Source organism: Benincasa hispida, chromosome 12 (genome assembly GCF_009727055.1).
Source record: "Benincasa hispida cultivar B227 chromosome 12, ASM972705v1, whole genome shotgun sequence".
Taxonomy (NCBI): Eukaryota; Viridiplantae; Streptophyta; class Magnoliopsida; order Cucurbitales; family Cucurbitaceae; genus Benincasa; species Benincasa hispida.
In genome coordinates, this window is record NC_052360.1 from 15,614,503 (window position 1) to 15,630,214 (window position 15,712).

General features: G+C 32.6%; 1 protein-coding gene across 1 annotated transcript; it reads right to left on the reverse strand.

Moving 5' to 3' along the window:
- Window positions 1-1,989: 1,989 nt before the first annotated feature.
- Window positions 1,990-4,767, reverse strand: LOC120068193 (UPF0496 protein At3g49070-like). The gene is made up of 2 exons (XM_039019900.1): window positions 4,412-4,767; window positions 1,990-3,084 (listed from the first exon to the last, which is right to left on the reverse strand). Exons 1-2 carry the CDS (start codon window positions 4,461-4,463, stop codon window positions 2,015-2,017), a joined length of 1,122 nt encoding a protein of 373 aa, XP_038875828.1. The 5' UTR covers window positions 4,464-4,767; the 3' UTR covers window positions 1,990-2,014.
- Window positions 4,768-15,712: the final 10,945 nt, after the last annotated feature.

Consider the following 15,712-nt stretch of genomic DNA (forward strand, 5'->3'; position numbering starts at 1 on the left):
AAACCATAGAAGTAAAATAATTATAAACTAAAATTAAGAGATTAAATTGTCTCTCAAAATAAAACAATATAGAATTGGATGAACGAATCTCCGACATCTAAGAAGGATATGGTTATACAACATACAAGTTCATACCAAATATTATATACTTTTTTTAATCAAAATTGGTACTATAAAGAATAATATACTAAATCTATTAAAATTGTTGACATTAAATTTAATGACCCCAAAAATAAATAGTACAAATAAAAAAACCTAAAAGTTTAAAAGATATAATACAGATTAAAAGATTTGTAAACTTTAATCTTCATTTTTTTTTTAAGAATTAATCTTCATTTCTTTTCAACTATATATCAAATGCCTTAAAAGTAGAAAATCACATGTTTTGTCACCAAAGCTAATATTAATTCTACATCTAATATTTCTACTACCACTATATTAAAATCTTGGAGTTATTTTGGAGCAAAATTCTAAATTAATTTTCCTTTTCCTAGAAAAATAATTCTATAAGAATACATTTAGATAAGTATTTATCCATTTTTTTCCTAAAAGATGAAATTTTATTCGGACCAAAACCACATATTTGTGAAGGATGACATCAATATATGTAATATAGTAACATTAACTTTTAACTTATTAAATCACAATTGAAAAATATTAAATTAGTCTAAAATTTTTCAAACAATTCCGTATATATTTTAATATTATTGCAAACAAATTTGGATATAATAGTTAATTACAACATGCAAAATATATAAAATATGATGTTATCCGATAAAATATACAATTCTTGCACGAAAACCTTTATTTTTTACTTATTTAATCTACATGTCAAGTTTCAAGTCAAAATAAAAGTTTAAAATAAATAAATAATTTAATATACATATACATAAATAGTGTGAGACATTTTTTTTAAAGTATGATTGACTTTGGTGTGACATGAAAGTCTTCATTTGATGTGAGAGAGTAGAGTAGAAGAGAAATATGCTATGATTTAAATTAGGGTACAAGAATTTTTATTATATGCTTAAGGGGTGAGGACCTTAAGGCTTGTTTGGGTGCATTTCAAAAAAAGAAAAACTTGTGGGGTCATTGCAAATAACCCCCAAATGCTACTCGAACTTTCGCACGTGCGTTGGTCCCACTTTTTTTTTTTTTTTTTTTTTTAATTTTATAAAATTATTCCCAACTTTTCAATAGTTCTCTTCTGCCCAATCAAACGTTGCCAAGTGTACCGTACTTGCTTTCTCAGATTCTCAACTTAAACTTCGATTCTTATTTGAGGAATTTTAGCCAATGGTACTTTACATTATCTTATTGTTAACAAAAATTTGTAAATGCTATCAAGTTTAAAATGACCATTTTAGTCCACAAGAAACATTAAATTACTATTTTAGTTTCAATTTAGTGGTAGAATTTTAAATATTTTCATTTAATCTTTGTGCTATCATAATTTTTTTAAAAATGTCTCAGAAATTATTAAATGGACCAAATAATCGAAAGGGGTTAAAACAATATGGTTGGCGATAGAGAAAATTAATACATTGTTATGACTATGTATTCAATGACAATATTAAATCTCTTAACTTATTTTTGTTTTATCTATGTATCATTTTTGTTTTTAAGAAAATTTGAAGTTCTAATCTTAAGTAAAGAAATATATATTTTTAACTCACACTATAAAGATCTTAGTCGATAATTTAAACTTTATTATCATTATCATTAATTTTATTATGGCTTATATTTGAGAACTCATTCAAAGTTTGAGTAGTTTTTTCTTTAGGAATGACTCATTCAAATACATAGAGATGTCTCTTTTAAAGAATTATTAATGTATTGAAAATGAAGAGAATTAACAATTTTTTTTTTTAACTAAACAAATGCAAATAGATTATACCATAAAAGTAAATTCAAATATGTTCAAGAATAGGTATCTTATATTTTTTTTCGAAAGAAATGAAACAAAAATAATTTAAAATATCTTATTGAGGCTTCTTCTTTCCTATTTCTATGATCATAAATACGAAATCTTTATAGGTTGACCCGAATCCAAAATCTCTTTCACTACAAGATTTCTAGCTCTATTTATGGTCATAAAACACAAATACAAATGCTCCTCAAGCTCATCCAATTGGTGGCTAAAGTTCACATGACTTTGATTTAATTGTCGCACTAATTCACCAATGGCCCGACGTTTATCTTCCCCTCTATCAAGCCAAAATCTTGCCATCACCCTCATATGTTCGAGCTCATGATTGAGTCGAGCCACGAGCCTACCAATCGTATCGAAATCTCTATTTAAAGTGTAAGTCCCTTTTGCAGTAATATTAAGTCGAGCAACATCCTTAACTAGCTTCCTCAATTGATTAGCCAACTTTATAGCACCCACAAGAAAGCCAGGTGCAGCAACAAATAATGCAATTCCATGAGTCACGATTATTACCGTAAGTGATGCAGTTACAGCCACCAAAAAGCCAGCTGAACTATGTTGAAAATATCTAACTCTCTTGAGCTTGGTTTGAGCCTTGTCGCGACTAAACTCAAGTTGCTTTAACAATTTGGAGCATCCATTTTGAATGATTTGAACCTGTTCTATAGATGGTATAAATGGATTGCGGGTGTTGGAGAATTCAACCAAACGAATTAAGAGTTGTTTGAAATGGGACTCATGATGAAATTTTTCTTTGTTTTCTAAGGATTGGAGGGTGATTTCTAAGGGATGGAGTTTGAGACGTAAGTGGTTGATGTGTTTTAATAAATGACTACATGAGAGAGAGGCATTGGCCGTGTGAGAGAAGTAATCTAAGAGAAGGGAGCAAGAATTGGCTCCAAGATGGGGCGAAGTTAGAATTCTTTTAATTGTGGATTGAGGTGGGTCAAGTAGATGTTCGACAAATAGTCTATAAGATGAAAGGTGGGTTGCGGTTGTGGACTCTACTGAAAGTTGGGTTGTGAGGTCATCTCCATTGTTTAAGGCAAGAACACGGGTCCAAAAGTCGATGTACGATTCAGTACGGAAGGCATTCGCGTACTCCTCCCTCACATCTATGTCTACTGAATGACTTGTAACGTGTGGTTCACCATCTATTCAACATGAAAATATGTAAAATAAAGTGTAATATCATATCTTATGGATTTTGAACTTCTAGCCAACAAAGTTATTGATAATTATAACAAATATGCCTTAATTACACGTGCCTAGCTCCAATATTTTTTTACAAATCAAGACAATTATTTCTAATTCATTGTTGATGTGGTTGTTAATTTTATTCACTAGCTAAAGGGTTTTAAAAAAAATGCAGTCTAGAACTTTATAATGTGTGATTGCCACCTTAATTATTAGGACCTATTTGTATTTTGCCTTAATTATTTTTACTCAAACATGCCTTAATATACATGTTTTAGTAAGTTTAATTTTGTATAGAACATGAATTATAAAGTTAAATATTTATTTAAGTAAAAATCTAAAAACCTGTTTGAATTGAATGCCATGCTCTTGGCATGGTAGGAAACAACTTTTAACTAAGTATTTTTTTTTTCCTTTAAAAAAAATAGATTAAACTTATACAAATGCCTAGTTATAGTTGTTCCATATCTTACTTTTATATTTTGAATTTTTGAAATTTACACTATTTTTTTTTTTACTTTATTGAAACAAAACCCTTCATTAGCAATATCCATTTGAATCAAACTTTTAAAATAAGAGCAAAATAGAAATTAAATTACTTTGGCTCTATTGGTTAATCTTTTCATTTCTTTTTTATTTTTATTTTTAAAAATTAAGCTTATGAACACTTATTATCTATTTTCAATTTATGTATTTAAAAACTAAATCATGTTTTGGACAATAAAATTAAAAAAAATTTACTTTTGTTATTAGAATTTGACTAGAAATTTAAGTGTTGTTTTAAGATAAATGAAAATTATAAATACAAAATAAAAGGAAACAAGCATAAATTTCATAAATCAAAATTTGAACCTTATAAATGATCTCCATACCATCTTTTACCTGCTCGAATACTCACATATTTTATGTGTTTTATATTTGACCTAAAATTTTAATGTATATTGTCACATACTCAAGAAAAATATAGGTATATCATTTTTGTTCCTATACTTTGAAATTTGTTTCATTTTAGTTTGTGCATTTTTAAATATCCAATTTTCATTCCTACACTTTCAATAAATTTTAAATTTAGTCCCATTGATTAAATAATAATATATTTCATGAAAAAAAAAATATAATATGTGAATATCTTTACAAAATTTATAGTGAAAATGTAAATAAAAAAAAAAGTTATCAGAATTTTTTTAACAAAGTTGAAAAACACTAAAAGAAATATTTAGCAATTAAACAAAAAAAAAAGTATTTAAATTGAAAATGAGGATAATATTGGTAATTAGAAATTACCAGAGCATGAAAGGAATTTTCTGAGACATGAAACAATCTTTGATTTCTTCATTTCGTCTGGAAATTATATGAATCTGTAAAATGAGCACCAACCACATTAATTTTCAATTCTCAAATGTTCATCATGAGAAAGAAAGAGAAAGCAAGGGAATGAATTTTCTTTTATAACAACAGAGAAGATAAGAATGTTTGAATTATTGTTATTGTTTTTTACTCGTTGCTGTTTGCTTGGAAGGAAAGAAAATTATTGGGCAAGAAAATTTGGAGCTTGTGGTGTAAGTGAAGATTTTGTTTGGATAATTGAAAAGAATAATTAGGATCGGTTTGATAAACCACTTGAATTTTCTGTTTTATGTTTTTAGATTCACTATGTTTATTTGTTCGAATTCTGTAATTAAAATAGTATAGAAAAAAACTATATTTATGCTTTTCACTGTATAAAGATTTTGATTTTTAAATTTTAAATTGTAAAATTATATTTTAAAAGAGAAAAATGTTAATAAATATACTATTTCAAATTATAAATTCAATTTACTTTTATTAGATTAAAGGTTTAAATATTATTTTAGTCTTTGAACTTTGTTCTATTTCGATCTAAACTTTTAACGTATCTATTTTAGTCCTTGAATTTTCAAACATGGTATATTTAGGTTCCTACATTTAATTGTCTCGGGTAAGTTATTAACCTAAGAAGAAACATTTATATAAATACGATAGGATACGACCACAAGTTAACTTATAAGAACTAAGATATCTAAGATACAGAGAATTATATATATATTTGAAAAAAAATTGATTAAATGTATTCTTTATATATCTAAAAAGAATGTGAATATCTTAAAATTAAAAAAGAAAAAAATCAAATACTTCAGATCAAATATCACGGAACTTCCTTTTATGGCTTGAGGGGAGTCGTCCATGACAGAGAGATTCGAGCTTCTGCTTCAGGTATTGCCTTAATTTGTTTATGAAATCATTGGGTCTCCATCCCGTCGTCGTCATCGGCTAACGAAGTTTTTGAGTCCCTAATCTCTACCACCATCGTTGTCGAACGACGGTGTTTGATTTGGTGGCTAATTCCTCCGTTTCGATCTATGCGGCCGTCAATGGCGCCCCACAGAAAAGTTTCTTGCCCAACAAGAAAAATCCCAAAAATTTGGGAAATGATGCCACAAAATCATATATAAAATTTAGAGGAACGATGTTGGGCTTCCTCCGGTTGACAAAATGGTCGTAGTGGGTCTAATTCCTTTGTGGGTCTGTTTGGAAGATAACATAACAGTGCAGAAAGTTGCTCTTGATGAAGAAAAATACAATGCACAGAAGAGGGTCATTTCATTCTTATAATTTACCCTCAATTTTATTTAAAGTTGTTATCCAAAATCTTTTATTGAGCATAGGACTCGTTGCACAAATAACAATCAAACTCAAAATAATAAAATAGGTAGAATAGAGATAAATATATTAAGGATATAGTACAAAATTAGTGCCAGATATCACTGATAGCAACTATATAGGTAAATGACCAAAAAGCCCACATATAGCCCACCATTTCGCGCTTCTTCTGCTTTTCTCAAATTAAAAACTATCACTGATATCAACTATCAATGTTAGCAACTGATAGCAAACTGATAGCTACTATTAGTTGCTATCATTGATAGTTGCTACTAGTAATAGCTTTCAATTTGAGAAATATTAATACAACCTTAAAATAGTAACATTTAAAATATCACCTCTTAATTTGCTAGCAATTTTCAATGGCTATCATCGATGCACTTGATAAATTAGAATCAAACATGAAATATTAACACCTAAGACTATTTTATCAACTTTTGAAAGGAAACTATCATCTTTCAAAGATTAACATTAAAAATTATAAGTGATAGAAGTCTATCAATAACAGGTCTATAAGTGACTATCTCTAATATTTACCTAAGTCATTTCACCAATATCATTAATATTATTTATTTTATTGATATATATATAAGTCATATTACTGATATACGGATATCACGGATAACTATGGCTATAATTGATAGCTTCAATCAGTGGCTATCACCGATAGCTTTAGTAGTAGATATCAATGATAGACTATTATGGAATAGAATTGACTTTTTTTTTTTTTTTTTTTTATCATTATCATATATGGATATCATAGTTATCACTTATATCGTAGTTATCAGTAATAGCTTATAGCATACTATTAGAGATAACTTTTGTCATTATTTTTTACCATCATATAACATGTTATCGTTGATAGCTTTTATTATTGATAAACATGCTATTAGTGATAACTTCTAGGCATTCCACTCACACTTTAGTTTGAGATTCAACTTTATTAATTAAATTCACTAAGTTGGTTATCAATGACAGAATTCTACAAGTGGCTATTAACTGTGAAAAAAAATCATCAAAGATTGAGCTATCAGTGATAGATAATATTAGTGGCTATTATTGATAGACTTCTATTTGCTATTTATATTTATTATTTTGTTATAATAATCAAACTTGATTATTGACTTGTTGGTATTAAGTCACTTATGATTAAGTCTTGGATACGAAACTCAACCACATAATTTTTATGAAAAAAAAAACTGAAAGAACCAAAAGTCGAATAAAAAAAAGAAAATTTAAGAAAAAAGAAAGAGAAGAAGCAAAAACTAAAAAAAGGAAAGAAAACTGAAAAAAGTAAGCAAAAATCGAAGAAAGAAAAGAAAATAAAAAAAATAAGAAAGGGAATAAGCAAAAGTCAAAGAAAGGAAAGAAAATAAAAAAAAAAAAGGAAAAAAAGGGGAAGAAGAATGAAAGGAAATAAAATAAAAAAGTAAAAAAGAAAGGAAGAAGCAAAAATCGGATAAAGGAAAGAAAATAAAATAAAAAAAGAAAAGGACGAAGCAAAAACTGGAGAAAGAAGAGAAAATAAAAAAAATAAAAAAAAATAAAAAAAAGAAAGGGAAGAAGAACAACCAAAGAAAGGAAAAAAAATAAAAAGAAAGGAAAGAAAGGAAAGAAGAAAAGACCGAAGAAAGAAAATAAAAAGATAAAAAAGAAGAAAATGTACAATAAGATAAGACAAGGGAGGGCGAAATTGAAAATTAAAAAAAATTCAAAAGTTGACTAGCCAATACTATCATATTTGCAAATATTTTAAGGAGGTAATATATTTTTAGATTTTTTTTTTCCTTATTTTACTATCTATTACAAATACCCTTGAACATATTATTAACCGAAATATGTGGCCGAAGATTTTGTATGGAATTTGTGCTAGGTATTGAAGAAATGGAATTCCTTGCGAAAGTGTGTGAACCCTATGCAATTAATTATCAATTTTGCAAAATATAAAAATATAGAGAAGGAACATACAATTTTACAGGATAGATAATTAATTTCTATAAGCATGCAATTCTACTTGAGGGGAAGAGAAATAGAAGAACTTACCCCTCTTTAACACTTTCTTCACGAAATTTCTCTTCTCAAGATGATGAACCACTCCTCTGCATGATCACAGGAATGCCTAAAAAACAAAAAACACCAAAACTAAAACACAGGATACTACTGCATAATGATCTTGTTATTCTCCCACAAGGAATGAAGTGGTGGGACTTCTTTAGAGTTTTTGGAAAGGGAAAGGAAAATTTTGGAGTGAGAGTTTTTTGAGAGAGAGATTTTTCCAGTAAAATCATGATCAACTTTTTGAACTCTCATTTTTTCTGTATTCTCCAATACAGATTAAGAGGAAGAGGGAGGGAGTTACTACTACTCCCACCCATAATAATTCCCTTGTAATGGGGAGTTATAAAATTAATAATATTATACTATCAAATAATATAATATACACTATACTTAAATGATTAATTAACTAACTTAATTAATCAATATGTAAAATCTATTTTAATCACATTAAAATGCAAATCTCTCTTTTAATCTATAGTTTTAGTATAAATCCTATTCACATCAAATTTTAACCTATAGTATTTATATGAATCTCATTCATATAAATAATACTTGAATCTTATTCAAATATTTCAAATATGTATCTCTCACATATTATATAATTTTAAATATAAATCATATTTATAATTAACTATATATTATAATGTATCAATATACTTTATACTTTATACTTTATACTTTGTAATGTGTACTTCAATTTTGTTGGGGATCTTGTAGACCAACCTGATAGGATAAAACCTATAAGTTGCAAATGGATCTACAAGAGAAAAAGAGGTGTAAATAGCAAGGTACAAACCTTTAAGGCTAGACTAGTAGTAAAGGGTTATTCAGGTTGAGAAAGTTGACTATGAAGAAACTTTCCCACCTGTTGTCATGCTTAAGTCTATCTGGATTCTCTTGTTCATTGCAACATATTATGACTATAAGATATAATAAATGGACGTCAAGACTGCCTTTCTGAATGGTAATTGATAACTTGTAAAAATACAAGTTATCTTTACTCTTAAGTTGGAACAATTAGGGTTTTTAATGATAAATTCTCCTCATTTTTAATAGAAACGCATGGATTTACTTGAAAAATAGCAAATTTATGTAAAAGAAGTTTTATCATTGATTATCGCTGCGCTAACGCACTACTTTGCAGGATTTCAACGCAAGAACTGACAATAACGCATTAGACAAGTGCCACAGGAAACGCGCTAATGCATGAGCCATGCGTCGGATGGAATTCAACGCATAGAAGATTCGTTACTCCGGGCTGATTGTGTCACATCACCACTTGCAAGCATGGGCACCTGCAACAGGTGGCATCTGAAAAGCTTCCAGAGGTCAGGCGGCCAACCAGGACATGGAATTTAATGTTGATCAGGGCATGGATTTAAATGCAGCCCATTCTCCAAGTGGACAAGACCAACACCTATAAACACTTGAAGACCCTCAAGAATTAAAGAGCAGACAATTAGAAGCTCCATACTCTCTGTAAATATTTAGACTTAGTTTTAGTTGTACAAGCTGTGCCGAGGTGTAAGACAATCGAAGGAACTGAGAACCACNTTGAGGACTCCCTCTCCTTCCCCTTCTTCAATTCTTCCTTCTTCTTCTGAAACCTTGGGGAAGTCGCCTCGTCTATGAGTAGTAAAATGACGTTACGGCTTCCTGCTTCAGCGCGGGATGTATAGGGAAGTCAACCTACGAGCATGGAAGAGCGTCGAAATAATCAAATAATTAATTATTCTTGATCCCTATTCTTGGTTTTAATTTTTCCCGGTCTTACGTTCAGTTGCGCTGCGCATTCCCGCTCTCCACCCGCATCAAAATGGAATTTGATTGCGTGACCATCCAGTTGAATCTCGTTACCCTCCCGTATGGTTATGGGGGCCAAGTGCAGTTCCATATGGTGCCATGGAGGATCCACGTAATAGGGTTTCAAAGTGGCAGGTTAAGCATGCTTCTTGAGGGCAAATTGAAAATTAAAAAAAATTCAAAAGTTGACTAGCCAATACTATCATATTTGCAAATATTTTAAGGAGGTAATATATTTTTAGATTTTTTTTCCTTATTTTACTATCTATTACAAATACCCTTGAACTTATTATTAACCGAAATATGTGGCCGAAGATTTTGTATGGAATTTGTGCTAGATATTGAAGAAATGGAATTCCTTGCGAAAGTGTGTGAACCCTGTGCAATTAATTATCACTTTTGCAAAATATAAAAATATAGAGAAGGAACATACAATTTTACAGGATAGATAATTAATTTCTATAAGCATGCAATTCTACTTAAGGGGAAGAGGAATAGAAGAACTTACCCCTGAATAACACTTTCTTCACGAAATTTCTCTTCTCAAGATCATGAACCACTCCTCTGCATGATCACAAAAATGCCTAAAAAACAAAAAACACCAAAACTAAAACACAGGATACTACTGCGTAATGATCTTGCTATTCTCCCACAAGGAATGAAGTGGTGGGACTTCTTTAGAGTTTTTGGAAAGGGAAAGGAAAATTTTGGAGTGAGAGCTTTTTGAAAGAGAGATTTTTCCAGTAAAATCATGATCAACTTTTTGAACTCTCATTTTTTCTGTATTCTCCAATACAGATTAAGAGGAAGAGGGAGGGAGTTACTACTACTCCCACCCATAATAATTCCCTTGTAATGGGGAGTTATAAAATTAATAATATTATACTATCAAATAATATAATATACACTATACTTAAATGATTAATTAACTAACTTAATTAATCAATATGTAAAATCTATTTTAATCACATTAAAATGCAAATCTCTCTTTTAATCTATAGTTTTAGTATAAATCCTATTCACATCAAATTTTAACCTATAGTATTTATATGAATCTCATTCATATAAATAATACTTGAATCTTATTCAAATATTTCAAATATGTATCTCTCACATATTATATAATTTTAAATATAAATCATATTTATAATTAACTATATATTATAATGTATCAATATACTTTATACTTTATACTTTATACTTTGTAATGTGTACTTCAATTTTGTTGGGGATCTTGTAGACCAACCTGATAGGATAAAACCTATAAGTTGCAAATGGATCTACAAGAGAAAAAGAGGTGTAAATAGCAAGGTACAAACCTTTAAGGCTAGACTAGTAGTAAAGGGTTATTCAGGTTGAGAAAGTTGACTATGAAGAAACTTTCCCACCTGTTGTCATGCTTAAGTCTATCTGGATTCTCTTGTTCATTGCAACATATTATGACTATAAGATATAATAAATGGACGTCAAGACTGCCTTTCTGAATGGTAATTGATAACTTGTAAAAATACAAGTTATCTTTACTCTTAAGTTGGAACAATTAGGGTTTTTAATGATAAATTCTCCTCATTTTTAATAGAAACGCATGGATTTACTTGAAAAATAGCAAATTTATGTAAAAGAAGTTTTATCATTGATTATCGCTGCGCTAACGCACTACTTTGCAGGATTTCAACGCAAGAACTGACAATAACGCATTAGACAAGTGCCACAGGAAACGCGCTAATGCATGAGCCATGCGTCGGATGGAATTCAACGCATAGAAGATTCGTTACTCCGGGCTGATTGTGTCACATCACCACTTGCAAGCATGGGCACCTGCAACAGGTGGCATCTGAAAAGCTTCCAGAGGTCAGGCGGCCAACCAGGACATGGAATTTAATGTTGATCAGGGCATGGATTTAAATGCAGCCCATTCTCCAAGTGGACAAGACCAACACCTATAAACACTTGAAGACCCTCAAGAATTAAAGAGCAGACAATTAGAAGCTCCATACTCTCTGTAAATATTTAGACTTAGTTTTAGTTGTACAAGCTGTGCCGAGGTGTAAGACAATCGAAGGAACTGAGAACCACTACCACTGCCGGCCAAGGAGTGGAAAAAGTTATTCTTGAGAAAGATACTCTATCCTCGGCTCTTTAAAGTGATTGTACACAACAAGATTAAGCCAAAGAACTACAAGAGATTTTATTCTTTGGCTTGACTCATTCTCTCCCTTAATATCATTTTCATATCATTTTGATTGAATATAGTTCTTTGTAAAGACTCATTGATCATTTATAAAGTTCATATATTTGATCATCACTTTTGCTACTGTTTGTCTTCTGTTTATATTGAAAGCATTAGTACTTCATGCATAATTCTGTTTCAACGCCTAACCCAACTTGACAACTTTGTGAAAGCATCTTTAACTTAGTTGTTTGAAAGAAGAGCTAAGTCGCATGAAGCAGAACGCCTATTATAGCTAGAGATAGACTTACTGGTGTTTCTTGCATTCTAAGTTAGATGCATATAACCTAGAGATAGATTTGTATGTCATTTGCATTGAGAAATTTTGAATGGAGTCTAACGCATGAATAGAAAGATAAGCAAACCATCCCATTTCATCCACACTACATAAGTTCTGTACAAGTATCTTTAACCGGCGCCCCCACTTACAAAAATTCTATTCTCACATGAACCATCATTTTTCACTCAGCTCTTTTGTATCACATTGTACATGCATAGCATGTTAGTGTAAATAACACATCTTTTGCATTTATTTAGGAAAACCCCTACTGCAAGTACAACGCATTCTCTGTGTTTAGTGAACTGAATCCCTGTGTTCGATCCTGTACTTATCAGGAACCTAGATTAGATTTATACTTTGATTTAATCTAGGAAAACTTGAACGCCATTTTAAGGAGTTGTGTGCTCTCTGTGTATAACTCTAACGCCCCGACGCATTGCACATATTTGGATGCATCAAGGCACAATACAACACTCATACTTAGAATTTATTTTTCCAATCTGTTTTACTCTAAACACTCTTAACGCACCATACGATAGAAAGTGGAACAAGTTTTTGGCGCCGTTGCCGAGGAATTCAGCAACAAGAACTAACCAGAAATTCCGTTTGTATTTGTTGTAGGTACACTTCAATTAAGGGAAGTATTACAAGCTACGCCTAGGATTATGAACGTGTATGAATAGGGAGAACACTCCTGAGTTCAGATACGACCCCGAGATTGAACGGACCTTCGGCATAGGAATCGATCCAACCGTCGTCGAAGGTTGAGGCAACAATTACTCAAACAACAAGAAAGGGAAAGAGAAATGGTGGAAGAACAACAAAATCAGCAACTGGCTCACGCTGCACAGAACCCAATCCTGATGGCAAACAACAGTACGCGTTCTATGAGAGAATACGTGTCTCCTGTGTTATATGATTTCTCTCCAGGAATCATATATCCGACGCCTGATGAAACCAGGTTTGAAATGAAATCTGTTATGCTCCAAATGCTCCAAACTGCTGGGCAATTTGGGGGTAGTCGTGGCGAAGATCCTCATGCCCATATGAAGCGTTTCCTGGAAACATGTAATTCCTTTGTGATTCTTGGAATCACACCAAAGGCAATCAGGCCCTCATTGTTTCCCTATTCTTTGCGAGACGACGCAAAGCAATGGGTAAGTTCATTAGAGCCTGGGGAAATCACCACATGGGAAAAGTTGGTGGAAAAGTTTATGCAGAAATACTTCCCACCTACCACCAACGTGAGGAGGCGTTGGGAAATCATGAACTTTGAACAGGAAGACACTGAGACTTTGAGCGCTGCATGGGAGCGTTTCAAGGGCTTGGTCAAGAACTGTCCGAACCATGGACTACTTTTGACTATTCAGATGGAGACGTTTTATGGCGGACTAAGCAGGGCGTCACAGATGGCAGCAAACACAGCAGCAGCCGGAGGACTGATGGACAAATCCTATACTGAAGCTAAAGAAATATTAGATCTGTCTCTTATACACATCTAGATGTGTATAAGAGACAGCATATGCTGAGTGTCCTCAGAACCCTCAGTCAGTATGTTTCATCAAGAATAACCCATTTTCTAATACTTATAACCCTGGATCTGTCTCTTATACACATCTAGATGTGTATAAGAGACAGCACCAAACCAGTAGAAGGTGAATCAAGTGGAGGCGTTAGGGCAACCCGGGGTAACCTGTGTGGGATGCAGAGATTTTCACTCATATGCTGAGTGTCCTCAGAACCCTCAGTCAGTATGTTTCATCAAGAATAACCCATTTTCTAATACTTATAACCTTGGATGGAGAAACCATCCGAATTTTTCTTGGACAGGAGAAAATCAGCAAGAGCACCACCCAGGCGCAAGCCATCAGTAAAGGAATGGACCGCCGCCTGTCTTTCAACAAACGCATCAACAACATCAACAACCTTTCAATAGAGGTGGCCACGCATCGAGTTCTGGAACTCCGCTGGAAAACCTATTGAAAGAGTATAGCCCAGAACGATGCAATGCTGAAGAGCCAGACGTCATCAATCAGAAACCTGGAACTCCAGGTGGGGCAGATTGCAAGCGAGTTGAAAAGCAGGCAGCCAGATGTTCTACCCAGCAATACAGAGACACCTGGGAATAATAACGGGAAAAAGCAATGTCATGCAGTAACGTTGCAGAGTGGAAGAGCCCTTGCAGAAAGAAAGATGAATCCAAGAAACAATAGTCCTTCGAAAGAATGCATTACATGTACAATGGATCAGGAAGAGAGAACGCCAGAAAATACAAGCCATTCGAAAACTGGCACGTCTAACGTGGGAAAGTAGGAGGTGTCTCTGAACGCACCATTCCCCAGGCGTCTAATGAAGAAGAATGATGAACATCAATTCAAGTGCTTTCTCGAGCTCCTAAAGCAGCTGCACATCAACATTCCACTCATAGAAGCTTTGGAGCAGATGCCAACATATGTGAAGTTTTTGAAGGAAATTTTGACGAAAAAGAGAAAAGTCAATGAGAAAGAAGTAATAGCACTAACGTAGGAATGCGGGTTAGTAAGCAACAAGCTACCATAGAAGCAGAAGGACCCAGGGAGCTTCACAGTTCCTTGTTCAATTGGAGGATTAGATGTGGGTCATGCGTTGTGCGACTAGAAGCAAGCATCAATCTCATGCCTCTTTCAGTTTTTAAGAAATTGAGAATTGGCGAGGCACAACCTACTTCTGTCACCTTTTAACTCGCTGACAGGACAATTAAGTACCCAGAAGAGAAGATTGAAGATGTTTTGGTAAAGGTTGACAATCTCATATTCCTAGCAGACTTCATTATTTTGGATTATGAAGCAGATAGGGAGGTTCCAATCATCTTTGGACACCTTTCTTGGCTATTGGGAAAGTTCTGATTGACATGCATAAAGGTGAGCTAACCATGCACGTGGATAATGAAGAGGTGAAATTTAATGTGCTCAACGCATTAAAATTCCCAGATAGTAATGATTGTCAGCTAAATAATATTGAATTAACTGAAGAAGAGACTCGAGTAGGTGAAGTTCTCGCATTGGAGGGAACCCTGAAGGAATCTGAGCCGCCGAGTCTGAGTGAGCGGCAGACAAAGCCAACGCGTCCTTCACTCGAACGATCACCAGAACTCGAATTAAAAAATTACCCAGACATTTGAAATACGCTTTTCTTGGAACTAATAATACATTTTCTGTTATCATTTCCGCTAATCTCATAAAGTCTAACGAAGATTCACTCTTGCAGATGTTGAAGAAACATATACGCGCAATAGGGTGGACGCTTGCAGATATTCGTGGAATAAGTCCATCCTATTGTATGCACAAAATTAGGCTGGAGGAAGGGAAGACGGGGTCAATCGAGCCTTAAAGAAGGCTTAAGCCCATTATGAAAGAAGTGGTCAAAAAGAAGATTCTGAAATGGCTGGACGCGGGAGTTATTTATCCGAGATCCGACAGCAGTTGGGATAGTCCAGTTCAATGCGTTCCTAAGAAAGTGGGAACGACCGTGATAGTAAACAGCAACAATGAACTCA

What these genes read in the sequence shown, in the direction of transcription:
- LOC120068193 (XM_039019900.1), bottom strand. Translation starts at nt 4,463, where the DNA reads ATGAAGAAATCAAAGATTGTTTCATGTCTCAGAAAATTCCTTTCATGC. An exon ending in AAAATTCCTTTCATGCTCTG is followed by an intron (nt 3,085 to 4,411) that starts GTAATTTCTAAT and finishes CATGTTGAATAG; the next exon opens with ATGGTGAACCACACGTTACA.